A 12,830-nucleotide genomic window follows, 5' to 3' on the forward strand; every position below is an offset into this window, starting at 1 on the left:
ATTATCTGCTCGCAGATGCTCCTCCTCCCCAGGTCTCCACAGTGCAAATGCAGCTGCTAGCTTACAGAACACCAGGAAACTGGAATACTACTTACTCATTCCAAATACTGCATTGCTTTATCGTAAAAAAATGCTCTGGAACCTAGTTGAAGTTTCTTCTAATGAAAGATTCATGTGAGTGTCTCAAAGTCATGCGACGTGGTAGACCAGTAGCTGTGCCCTGATAATGACCTCATGTAGCATCCAGATGGCAGCATCAGGGGACACTTCCCACAGGTGCTCACCTAGTCACAAATTATCCCCTTTTGTGGCAGGCCAGGTCTACTAATCCAAGCCTCCATAACAACTGTTTTAGTACTCACTAAGTGGTTAAGTTAAATATTAAAAGCTTAAAAAGCCAGTGCCCTCATATAAAGGCTGGAATGTAACAAAATCCCACCAAGAGTTTTGCTTAGGCCTTTCCTGGGCCTTAAAGCATGACAAAATAACGAAGGAGTTCTTAATAGGACTCGTTTAGGATTAAACAAGTTTGTGGGAGGTCTGAAGAACTCCCTAAACATCAGTGATTTAGCAGGAGACAAGATAAGGGTAGTAACCCCAGCACCTGGACCCATTTTGATTAAGTACATTTACTGAGGCTCTAGAGGAAGGTGTTCGGAACTCAGACTCATAAAAGAAGTTAATGACTTATGTCTTTAGATGAATGCACACTTACACATAGACATATAGTTTAGAAGGTATAGAAGCTCTGGAAAACTGTGTAATTTTAAGTTGGTCTGGTGATCATTTCCAGGCCTTCTCCCTGTAACTGGTTACAGAAATAAAAACTCTCTTCCTCCCCAGTTTATTTGCATCTCGTTATTGGGCTGTGAGAAATAGCAGCCCGACCCTCAGTTTGGTCCAGGAACACTTTTTCTTTACACTTTAGATTCATGGAAACAAAGAAGCTGAAAGTAAAAGGATGGAAAGAGATTTGCCATACAAACAATAACCAAAAGAGAGCGGTAGTGGCTATACTAATAGTGCACAAAACAAACTTCAAGACACAATTGGTACTAAAGACGAAGAAGGGCATTTTATAATGTTAATGACTTAACCCATCAAGATAATATAACAAGTATAAACACATGCCCCTAAGAACAGAGTGCCAAAATACATGAAGGGAAAATGGACAGAATTGAAGAGAGAAATAGAGAATTCAACAGTAATAGCAGTAGACTTTAATATACCACTTTTAATAATAGACAAAACAACTAGAAAAAAGATTAGCAAGGAAATATAAGATTTGAGCAGCACTGTAAAACAATTAGACCTCAAATTCATCTGTGGAACACTGTACCAGTTACAGCAAAATACACATTCTTCTTCTGTTCACATGAAATATCCTTTAGAATAAATTGTATGTTAGATTTAAAAACAAGCTCCCTCAATACATTTAAAAGGATAGGAATCATACAAAGTATGTTCTCTGAACACAATGGGATAATAGAAAGAAATTTGGGAAAGTCACAACTACGTGGAAATTAAACAACACAAGTGTAAATAAATGATGGGTCAAAGCAGAAAACATAAGGAAACATAGAAAATATTTTAAAGGGAATCCCCAAAACACTTTAAAATACACAACACAACAACAACTTCCAAAACTCTGAGATACAGCTAAAACAATGCTTAAAGGGAAATTTATAGTTGCAAATGCCTATATTTATAAAGAAGATAGATTTAAAATCAGATAGATTTAAAATTCCATCTTGAGATGGAAGATGGAATTATTTTCCATCTCAAGAAAATTAAGGAAGAGCCAACTAAACCCAAAGCAAGCAGAAGGAAGAAAATAATAAATATTAGAGTGAAAATAAATGACATAGAAACTAAGAAAACAATAGAACAAATCAACAAAAAAAATTCGTTTTTTGAAATGATCAACAAAATTAAGCCTCTAACTAGACTGACTAAGAAAAAAAGAGAATACTCATATTACCAAAATCATGAATGAAAGAGAAGTTTTACAAATGATCTTAGGAAAATTTTTTTAAAAGTATTATAAAGGAATACTGTAAACAATTGTATGGCAACAATTTTGATAACCTAGATGAATAAATGCCTAGAAATGCATACATATCAAACCTAATTCAAGAAGATATAGAAAGTCTAAAATGAACCAATAACAAATAAAGTACATGAACTGATAATAATAACACTAACAAAATTCCCACATAGTAAAACCCAGGACCAAATGACTTCACTGGTACATTGTGAAGATGTTATTCCATTTTCTCCTGCCTCGATTTTTTTTTTTTTTCAGACAGGGTCTCACTCTGATGCTCAGTGCAGTGGCATGATCTCGGCTCACTGCATTCTCTGCCTCTGGAGCTCAAATGATCCTCCCACCTCAGCCTCCTGAGGTGACAGATCACAGGTGCCTGCCACCATGTCCAGTTAATTTTTGTATGTTTTGTAGAGATGGGGTCTCATTATGTTGCCCAGACTAGTCACAAACTAAACTCCTGGCTCAAGTGATCTGCCCACCTTGGCCTCCCAAAGTGCTGGGATTACAGGTGTGAATCACCACACCTGGCCTGGCTTGCGTATTTTTTGATGAGAAGTTTGCTGCAGTTATTCTGTCATCTTTCTACCGGCAGGAGGCATATATGCCTTCCCTGTTGACAAAGTAGAGAATGTTTTTTGTTTTTGTTTTTTAATGTGCTCCCTTCTCCTAGTTCTCCTAGCTTTAATATTTTGTTTTGCATTTTTTAGATTGTTTATTGCACCAGTGCTGTACAAACAAGTGTTGTTCTTCCTCCGGTTTCTTAATTAAGAAATTAAGACTTTCTTTTCCATATAAGAGAAAGATTCTTGCAAGCTTTCGTTCTTTCTCACAGTGGCTGCTCTTCCCCTCACCCAACTTACATCATGAAATATTCTGATCTTTTCTGTAAGCACCCACTGAGTCTATGGAGAAGACATTAGACGTTGGTGTGAATTTCTCTTTTGTCTGTGACTCCAGAAGTTTATATTGTTTCTCTAGTTTATACTTGCTCTTAGCAATTCTTTACAGACTTTACTTGAAATCTTTTAAATCATATTCTGGGGGTAATCCGCTTCAGTGAGCAAGCTCTCATGTTCTTCATTTTTTGGAGGTTCCTGTCTTTTCTTATATTTGTAGGTAGGTGGCTGACTTGTGACCTTAGCTTTCCAATGAGTTCAAGAAACTGAATATTTGCAGTTTGCCATGTGTTTTTCTGTGTATTTGTTTTGTGTGGGATGATTTTCTTTATATATTTCTACACCTTAAGCAGAAGCCATTCTTCTTTTAATAACATATTTAATTTCTTTAAGAGATATAGAAATACTTATATTTTCTGCTAATTCTTGTGTCAATTTTGGTAAGTTAAATTTTTGAGAGAATTTTTCCATTTTATGTAAGTTGTGAAATGTTTTGGCATATACATGTTGACAAAATTTTTATATTATTTTAACGTTTCTTGGATCTGTAGTGACAACTTCTTTTTCATTTATTCTGTATAATTGGGCTTACATTGTTCCCTTTTCTAAGGTTCTTAGAGCATAATTTTAAGTCATAGATTTAAACATTTCTTCTTTTCTACAATAAGTATTTGGATACAAATTTCTTTCGAAGTCATTGTTTTGTTGTGTTCCACAAAATTTGATATATAGAAATGATTTCCAATTATTCTTATTGTTCATTCTTTGATGCATACACAATCTAGAATTATGTTGCTTTACTTCCACATATTTGGAAATATCCTAAATAGCTTATTTTATAGATTTCCAGTTTAATCACCTTGTGGTGAGAAATATACTCTGAAGAATTTAAGTGTTTTTAAACACATCAATATTTGTTTTATGGCCTAGCATATGGTTTATATGTATGAATGTATCATATATACTTGAAAAAATGTGTATTTTTCAGTTATCTTATGACGTGTTCTATAAATATCAATTTAGTCGATGGAATGGTGGTATTGTTCAGATCATGTATGACTTTGCTAATTTTTCCCTGTGTTCTATCAGTTGCTGACAGACTGGTGTAAAAACGTTCTCCTCAAAAAAAAGCAGGGGTTGCAATACTAGTCTCTGATAAAACAGACTTTAAACCATCAAAGATCAAAAGAGACAAAGAAGGCCATTACATAATGGTAAAGGGATCAATTCAACAGGAAGAGCTAACTATCCTAAATATATATGCACCCAATACAGGAGCACCCAGATTCATAAAGCAAGTCCTTAGAGACTTACAAAGAGACATAGACTCCCATACAATAATAATGGGAGACTTCAACACTCCACTGTCAACATTAGACAGATCAACGAGACAGAAAGTTAACAAGGATATCCAGGAATTGAACTCATCTCTGCAGCAAGCAGACCTAATAGACATCTATAGAACTCTCCACCCCAAATCAACAGAATATACATTCTTCTCAGCACCACATCGCACTTACTCCAAAATTGACCACATGATTGGAAGTAAAGCACTCCTCAGCAAATGTACAAGAACAGAAATTATAACAAACTGTCTCTCAGACCACAGTGCAATCAAACTAGAACTCAGGACTAAGAAACTCAATCAAAACCGCTCAACTACATGGAAACTGAACAACCTGCTCCTGAATGACTACTGGGTACATAACGAAATGAAGGCAGAAATAAAGATGTTCTTTGAAACCAATGAGAACAAAGATGCAACATACCAGAATCTCTGGGACACATTTAAAGCAGTGTGTAGAGGGAAATTTATAGCACTAAATGCCCACAAGAGAAAGCAGGAAAGATCTACAATTGACACTCTAACATCGCAATTAAAAGAACTAGAGAAGCAAGAGCAAACACATTCGAAAGCTAGCAGAAGGCAAGAAATAACTAAGATCAGAGCAGAACTGAAGGAGATAAAGACACAAAAAACCCTCCAAAAAATCAATGAATCCAGGAGTTGGTTTTTTGAAAAGATCAACAAAATTGACAGACTGCTAGCAAGACTAATAAAGAAGAAAAGAGAGAAGAATCAAATTGACGCAATTAAAAATGATAAAGGGGATATCACCACCGACCCCACAGAAATACAAACTACCATCAGAGAATACTATAAACACCTCTACGCAAATAAACTGGAAAATCTAGAAGAAATGGATAATTTCCTGGACACTTACACTCTTCCAAGACTAAACCAGGAAGAAGTTGAATCCCTGAATAGACCAATAGCAGGCTCTGAAATTGAGGCAATAATTAATAGCCTACCAACCAAAAAAACTCCAGGACCAGATGGATTCACAGCCGAATTCTACCAGAGGTACAAGGAGGAGCTGGTACCATTCCTTCTGAAACTATTCCAATCAATAGAAAAAGAGGGAATCCTCCCTAACTCATTTTATGAGGCCAACATCATCCTGATACCAAAGCCTGGCAGAGACACAACAAAAAAAGAGAATTTTAGACCAATATCCCTGATGAACATCAATGCAAAAATCCTCAATAAAATACTGGCAAACCGGATTCAGCAACACATCAAAAAGCTTATCCACCATGATCAAGTGGGCTTCATCCCTGGAATGCAAGGCTGGTTCAACATTCGCAAATCAATAAACATAATCCAGCATATAAACAGAACCAAAGACAAGAACCACATGATTATCTCAATAGATGCAGAAAAGGCTTTTGACAAAATTCAACAGCCCTTCATGCTAAAAACGCTCAATAAATTCGGTGTTGATGGAACGTACCTCAAAATAATAAGAGCTATTTATGACAAACCCACAGCCAATATCATCCTGAATGGGCAAAAACTGGAAAAATTCCCTTTGAAAACTGGCACAAGACAGGGATGACCTCTCTCACCACTCCTATTCAACATAGTGTTGGAAGTTCTGGCTAGGGCAATCAGGCAAGAGAAAGAAATCAAGGGTATTCAGTTAGGAAAAGAAGAAGTCAAATTGTCCCTGTTTGCAGATGACATGATTGTATATTTAGAAAACCCCATTGTCTCAGCCCAAAATCTCCTTAAGCTGATAAGCAACTTCAGCAAAGTCTCAGGATACAAAATTAATGTGCAAAAATCACAAGCATTCTTATACACCAGTAACAGACAAACAGAGAGCCAAATCATGAATGAACTTCCATTCACAATTGCTTCAAAGAGAATAAAATACCTAGGAATCCAACTTACAAGGGATGTAAAGGACCTCTTCAAGGAGAACTACAAATCACTGCTCAGTGAAATAAAAGAGGACACAAACAAATGGAAGAACATACCATGCTCATGGATAGGAAGAATCAATATCGTGAAAATGGCCATACTGCCCAAGGTTATTTATAGATTCAATGCCATCCCCATCAAGCTACCAATGACTTTCTTCACAGAATTGGAAAAAACTGCTTTAAAGTTCATATGGAACCAAAAAAGAGCCCGCATCTCCAAGACAATCCTAAGTCAAAAGAACAAAGCTGGAGGCATCACGCTACCTGACTTCAAACTATACTACAAGGCTACAGTAACCAAAACAGCATGGTACTGGTACCAAAACAGAGATATAGACCTATGGAACAGAACAGAGTCCTCAGAAATAATACCACACATCTACAGCCATCTGATCTCTGACAAACATGAGAGAAACAAGAAATGGGGAAAGGATTCCCTATTTAATAAATGGTGCTGGGAAAATTGGCTAGCCATAAGTAGAAAGCTGAAACTGGATCCTTTCCTTACTCCTTATACGAAAATTAATTCAAGATGGATTAGAGACTTAAATGTTAGACCTAATACCATAAAAATCCTAGAAGAAAACCATTCAGGACATAGGCATGGGCAAAGACTTCATGTCTAAAACACCAAAAGCAACAGCAGCAAAAGCCAAAATTGACAAATGGGATCTCATTAAACTAAAGAGCTTCTGCACAGCAAAAGAAACTACCATCAGAGTAAACAGGCAACCTACAGAATGGGAGAAAATTTTTGCAATCTACTTATCTGACAAAGGGCTAATTTCCAGAACCTACAAAGAACTCCAACAAATTTACAAGAAAAAAACAAACAACCCCATCAAAAAGTGGGCAAAGGATATGAACAGACATTTCTCGAAAGAAGACATTCATACAGCCAACAGACACATGAAAAAATGCTCATCATCACTGGCCATCAGAGAAATGCAAATCAAAACCACAATGAGATACCATCTCATGCCAGTTAGAATGGCAATCATTAAAAAGTCAGGAAATAACAGCTGCTGGAGAGGATGTGGAGAAATAGGAACACTTTTACACTGTTGGTGGGATTGTAAACTAGTTCAACCATTATGGAAAACAGTATGGCGATTCCTCAAGGATCTAGAACTAGATGTACCATATGACCCAGCCATCCCATTACTGGGTATATACCCAAAGGATTATAATTCATGCTGCTATAAAGACACATGCACACGTATGTTTATTGCGGCACTATTCACAAGAGCAAAGACTTGGAATCAACCCAAATGTCCATCAGTGACAGATTGGATTAAGAAAATGTGGCACATATACACCATGGAATACTATGCAGCCATCAAAAAGGATGAGTTTGTGTCCTTTGTAGGGACATGGATGCAGCTGGAAACCATCATTCTTAGCAAACTATCACAAGAACAGAAAACCAAACACCGCATGTTCTCACTCATAGGTGGGAACTGAACAATGAGATCACTTGGACTCGGGAAGGGGAACATCACACACCGGGGCCTATCATGGGGAGTGGGGAGGGGGGAGGGATTGCATTGGGAGTTATACCTGATGTAAATGACGAGTTGATGGGTGCAGCACACCAACATGGCACAAGTATACATATGTAACAAACCTGCACGTTATGCACATGTACCCTAGAACTCAAAGTATAATAAAAAAAAAAAGTTCTCCTATAAATATAGAAATGTCTATTTCTCCCTTTAAATCAAATCATATAAAAACATATTAACGGTTTTTATGTATTTTTGATGGCTAACCCTTTTCTCCTTAAGCAACAGCACTCCACGCAATAGAGTGTCAAAACAAAGCAAAACAAAACAAAAACAAAAACAAAAACTTGCCCATGTACTCCTGAACTTAAAATTAAAGGTTTTTGTTTGTTTAATTTTTTTTAAGAATAGGTTTTACGTAAAATCATGTACTAGGAAAAGGATGGTGGCTATGTATCTTATTGACATGGTAATACTTGAGATAAGACTTGAAGGAAAAATGAGAGAAGTCTAAACAAAGACACAGAATAGAATATTCCAGGCAGAAAGGCAGGGTTCTCTGCGTTTCTCTCCCATAAATGTGATTTAGATAAAATCTGATCCATCAGCCCACGCTTGAATCAGTGGAGCATGGAAAATAGTTATGTTCCCAACGAACATTACAAACCAAAGTTGACTTCCAGCCCCTTCAGGGCAGTAGAACATATTTTAATCAATGCCCCTTGATAAAAGAGCTTGATTCCAGCTACTGCACTTCCTTCACCAGCTCTCCCCTGATGCCTGGAGCCATGAAAATATTTTTCTTTATTTTTGCTGCTCTCATTCTTCTTGCTCAAATTTTCCAAGGTAAGAGGGAAATTCTTTTAGAGGTAGAGATGATAGTCTGCTCAGGATGTCTTTTGAGAAGAAAGCTTAACTTTTACAAAGTTGAAGGTTCCAAGGCAAACCAGTCACTGAAAATCTTTTCCTGAGCTCAGACACAAAACAACGGGAGCACATTGACCGGGATGTCTCCAACCTTAACAGTATCTGGTCAACTTCCCTCAACAGCTCTGCTAAGGAATTCAGACTTCTTTGTACTTTTAGATCTCTTTCCTCCTTTTATAATCTGCAACACAGGTTCAGCACTTTTTTTTTTTTTTTTTTTTTTTTTTTTTTTTTTTTTTGAGATGGAATCTCATTCTGTGGCCCAGGCTGGAGTGCAGTGGCGCGATCTCGGCTCACTGCAAGCTCCGCCTCCCGGGTTCAGGCCATTCTCCTGCCTCAGCCTCCCGAGTACCTGGGACTACACACACCCGCCACCACGTCCGGCTAATTTTTTTTGTATTTTTAGTAGAGACGGGGTTTCACCGTGTTAGCCAGGATGGTCTCGATCTCCTGACCTCACGATCCGCCCCTCCTCTGCCTCCCAGAGCCCTGGGATTACAGGCATGAGCCACACGCCGGGCCAGGTTCAGCCTATTCCAAAGTGAAAAAAAAAAAAAAAAAAAAAAAATCTCCAAGGCAAATGCCAAACATATTTGTTAAGTTAGGGAAGGACAGCCTTTGTAGTCTAAATTAAACCGAAGTTGTGTTACTAGATCCTCAGACAGCTAATTTTTTTTCAGGTCTGAGTCGTGGGTCCAAATATCTTATCCATAAATTATTTTAGACTTTTTGGCTTTCACACACTGGTTGAAAATTACACTATTAAAACCACTAAACTAACATCTGGCTTACTAATCTCTTAAGTCTTTGCATCTTTGAGATTCTCTGCTTGATACAACCACGACTGTGTTCCTAAGAAATGCTTATGTCCATACCTCCTCAACTATCCTTCGTTCCTTCTGTTGTGAAGCTTTTCCTATTAGAGGTTCTCCATGCATCACGAAGCCCCCTGTCTTCTCCTTCATGGCTCCTGAATTTCTACATTTCTTTAATATACATTCTGTCCTCAGTAGTCCTAGAAAACCAATAGATATTGAATGTGTGCTAACCACTTACAAGAAATTGTTCTGTCCACTACGATAAAGGTAGGTAAAATAAAAAGGTAAAAATATAATTAAAGCATGGACATTGACCTTAATTTGCTTGAAGTTATTAGTCTATTCTTTCTGTGTTGTTCAAAAAGACATTGCCTGTAGTGGTAAATAAGCTTTCAATACATTTAACATGTATGAGTAAGTATATCAATGAGACAGGAAAATACACAAATAACTTTAATATGAAACAGTTTTCACAAGTGCCGTAAAAGATGCAAAGTATAAAGAGAAGCCATAGATGTGGAAACTTGGTTCTAACTAGGAAATACAGAAAGGTTTCCTGGTAGTACTGTACTTCTGTAGTACAAATACTACAGAAGTAGTATTTGTATTGCACATTTGGAAATAGACAAGACTAGAACTAAAGAACAGAGCCAAAGAACAATTTCCCCATGAAAGTTTCAGTGACTCCATTATTTCAGTGACCTCCTTGACCCCATGAAAGTTTCAGTGACTCCATGAAAGTCTCAGTTGTAAAATCAGTTCCTTATTTTCTGCCCTCAGCATCTTTTCATAGATGTCAGACAATGCTCCGGGATAGATAAACTCCTTTTAAATTGTCTTCCCCACCCACTTTAATCAGTACTCCAATTTATTCAGATCGGTCTATAGATGTGGAGGCATAATAGCTCCCTGTCCACAAAACTCATCTCAGATGTATTTGCATTACAATAATAAGCATAGTTTGGGCACAAATTAGAACCACTACCATCACCATAATCACATAGAATCTCAGAGTTAGAAGTGAATTTAATGGTCAATATAAAAGGCAATAAACATAGGCTGTTAGGCCAAACTGTATGAGTTTGGATCTCAGTGCTAATGTTTATAAGCTGTATGTACCCTCTGTTTTACTTTCCATTCTATAAATGATAATAATAATAGCATTGTTTTGAAGATGAATAAACTTGTTATGCTAATTAGAAACTAACTTGTTATAATCAAGAATCTTAATAATAGAGTGACTGAAGAAAGACAAAACCTTATTTCTCTTTCATGTAAAAGTCCAAAAATAGCTAAGTTGGCTAGGTGAAGGTAGAGGGTTCTCTTTCACTGAGTTTTGTTGTGATTTGGGCTGAAGGTCAACCCTGCCATCCTAAACAGTTGACTGTTTTATTTGGTTCCAAGGATGTTCTAACAGGCAGGGTTAGAAAATATAGAACATGATTAAGATTACATAGAAGCAGTTCACATCATTCCACTCCTTTTTCATTTTTCCAGATTTGTTCATGTGGACATATAGAAATAGAAAGCTAGGAGCTGATGTGATTAGCTAAATATTCATGTGTCCAGAGAAACTCAGAGGTTCTATGACTAAAAGTCTGAAGGTAAAAATAACTGCTTTGGGACAGTTTAACAATCTTTCTATATAACTGCTTGGGCAGTGGCAGGCACATACTCTATGCTATGTTAGAGTTTACCATTGTTTAACTGTCATTTGTTCTTCTACTTATTTTTTTGTTCTCTGCCATGATGCAGTATTCAACACCCTATACATGATTATATGTGTGTGTGTGTGTGTGTGTGTGTGTGTGTGTGTCAATTGATTGTCCAGATGCCTGATAAATTTCAGTGATCTATAGCTCACAGTATCCCAAGTTCAACTTTGGACTATTTAAACATTTCTCCTTAATTGGAGCAGAAATCTAAGTCCCTGAAATTTCTTTCCATTAGTCTTTGCCTTAACTTGGCACTAACAAAATATATTCCACATGATAATATTTCAGATATATGGCAGCTAATATGTACTATTCTTCCCCGAAAATTGTTTTTTCCAGGAATAAACGTTACTCCTTTTGAGAATAACTGCTACTTCTTCCACTATTTTTTCCTAAGAATGTATCTTACCAATTAAAAAAGTTCCTGTTTTGACATATTTTTTTTCTCTTCAACCTAATCTCTGTTATGAATGAATACACATTGCCTATGTCCCTCCAAATTTGCTTGCCAGAACTAAATACATGATTCCATTGGTATTCTTTGCACAGTAAATTGAGAAGGACTAGCATCATGTTGTTTATCTTTCTACCTAAAACTGTGAGACTCCAAAACCATACGCCAGGGCATATGATCTACTATTGGTCTGCCTGTAATGTAACAGAACAATCTTTAACTTTTGCTGTAAATCAGAGACTATTTGGAGACACGAAAAAAAAATCTGGTGATAAGGATGGTTCATTGGAATTAGAAAATACTTTGTCACCTTCCTTGGAAGAAAGATTCTGTTTCTGTACAAGCTAGATATGATTTTGACATATGAAAATCTTTTCTGTTTTTTTCCAATTAGCTATTTAATAAGGACATTGATGATATTGTACCAGGGGTGTGAGCTCAGACATGACTATTCAGATAACATTTGATTTTTCTAATTTCTAGGTTTATAGTCTGTGTCTCTAGGAGTTATGGTAATGAGGAAGTCTGAATTTGGCCTGGGCAATGTAATTTTATCTTATAGTTACTAATTAATAGATAACTAAAGACAAATTGCTTTCTTTACTTAGCCAGGACAGCAATTCATAGAGCACTAATCTGTAAGAGAATGGAAGGTCACTGTGAAGCTGAATGTCTTACCTTTGAAGTAAAGATTGGGGGCTGTAGAGCTGAATTAACACCATATTGCTGCAAAAAGAGAAAGAAAGATTAAAAACTAAGCACCAGCTGCAAGAATGAAAGAGGTGAAGATTCTCTGGCTGCGATATCAGTGGGACAAATCTCTCTGCACCGTCTCTCTTTGATCTGCAAAGTTTGGATTATCTGAAACCATGTCAGTCCAGCTTCCAATGCTACAAGGAGATACCCTTCCTAGGCTGTGAACTTCTTCCAGGCAGACACTATATCTTGTTGACCTCTGCACTGTCAATTCCTGACACAGGGCCTATTCATGATTTTTTTCACTTTATAAAAAAGTGAGCCATTGAATAAATAGATAAAACAGATGGAATGGAATGGTTGGACTGGCACTCAGGTGAATTGAGTTCTAAAGTTATAGCTCTGGCTTTAAACAGTTGTAGGACACTGGGCCCTCTGTGCCAAGATTCTGATATCTATAATGTGAGCAGATTGAACCTCTCAGTAAAGGGAATACCTG

General features: G+C 36.9%; 1 protein-coding gene across 1 annotated transcript; it reads left to right on the forward strand.

Annotated features, from left to right (window-relative positions):
* The first annotated feature begins 8,409 nt into the window (after nucleotides 1-8,409).
* On the forward strand, nucleotides 8,410-12,474 carry LOC100423381 (beta-defensin 107A). The gene is made up of 2 exons (XM_002805253.4): nucleotides 8,410-8,567; nucleotides 12,244-12,474. The coding sequence occupies exons 1-2, from the start codon at nucleotides 8,498-8,500 to the stop codon at nucleotides 12,384-12,386; spliced, it is 213 nt and encodes a 70-aa protein (XP_002805299.1). The 5' UTR covers nucleotides 8,410-8,497; the 3' UTR covers nucleotides 12,387-12,474.
* The last annotated feature ends 356 nt before the right edge of the window (nucleotides 12,475-12,830 follow it).

The sequence above is a fragment of the Macaca mulatta genome, chromosome 8 (genome assembly GCF_049350105.2).
Source record: "Macaca mulatta isolate MMU2019108-1 chromosome 8, T2T-MMU8v2.0, whole genome shotgun sequence".
Lineage (NCBI taxonomy): Eukaryota > Metazoa > Chordata > Mammalia > Primates > Cercopithecidae > Macaca > Macaca mulatta.

Coding starts and splice junctions, on each gene's coding strand:
- LOC100423381 (XM_002805253.4), top strand. CDS start 8,498: ATGCCTGGAGCCATGAAAATATTTTTCTTTATTTTTGCTGCTCTCATT. Junction 8,568..12,243: donor TCTTGCTCAAATTTTCCAAG/GTAAGAGGGAAA, acceptor TTCTTTACTTAG/CCAGGACAGCAATTCATAGA.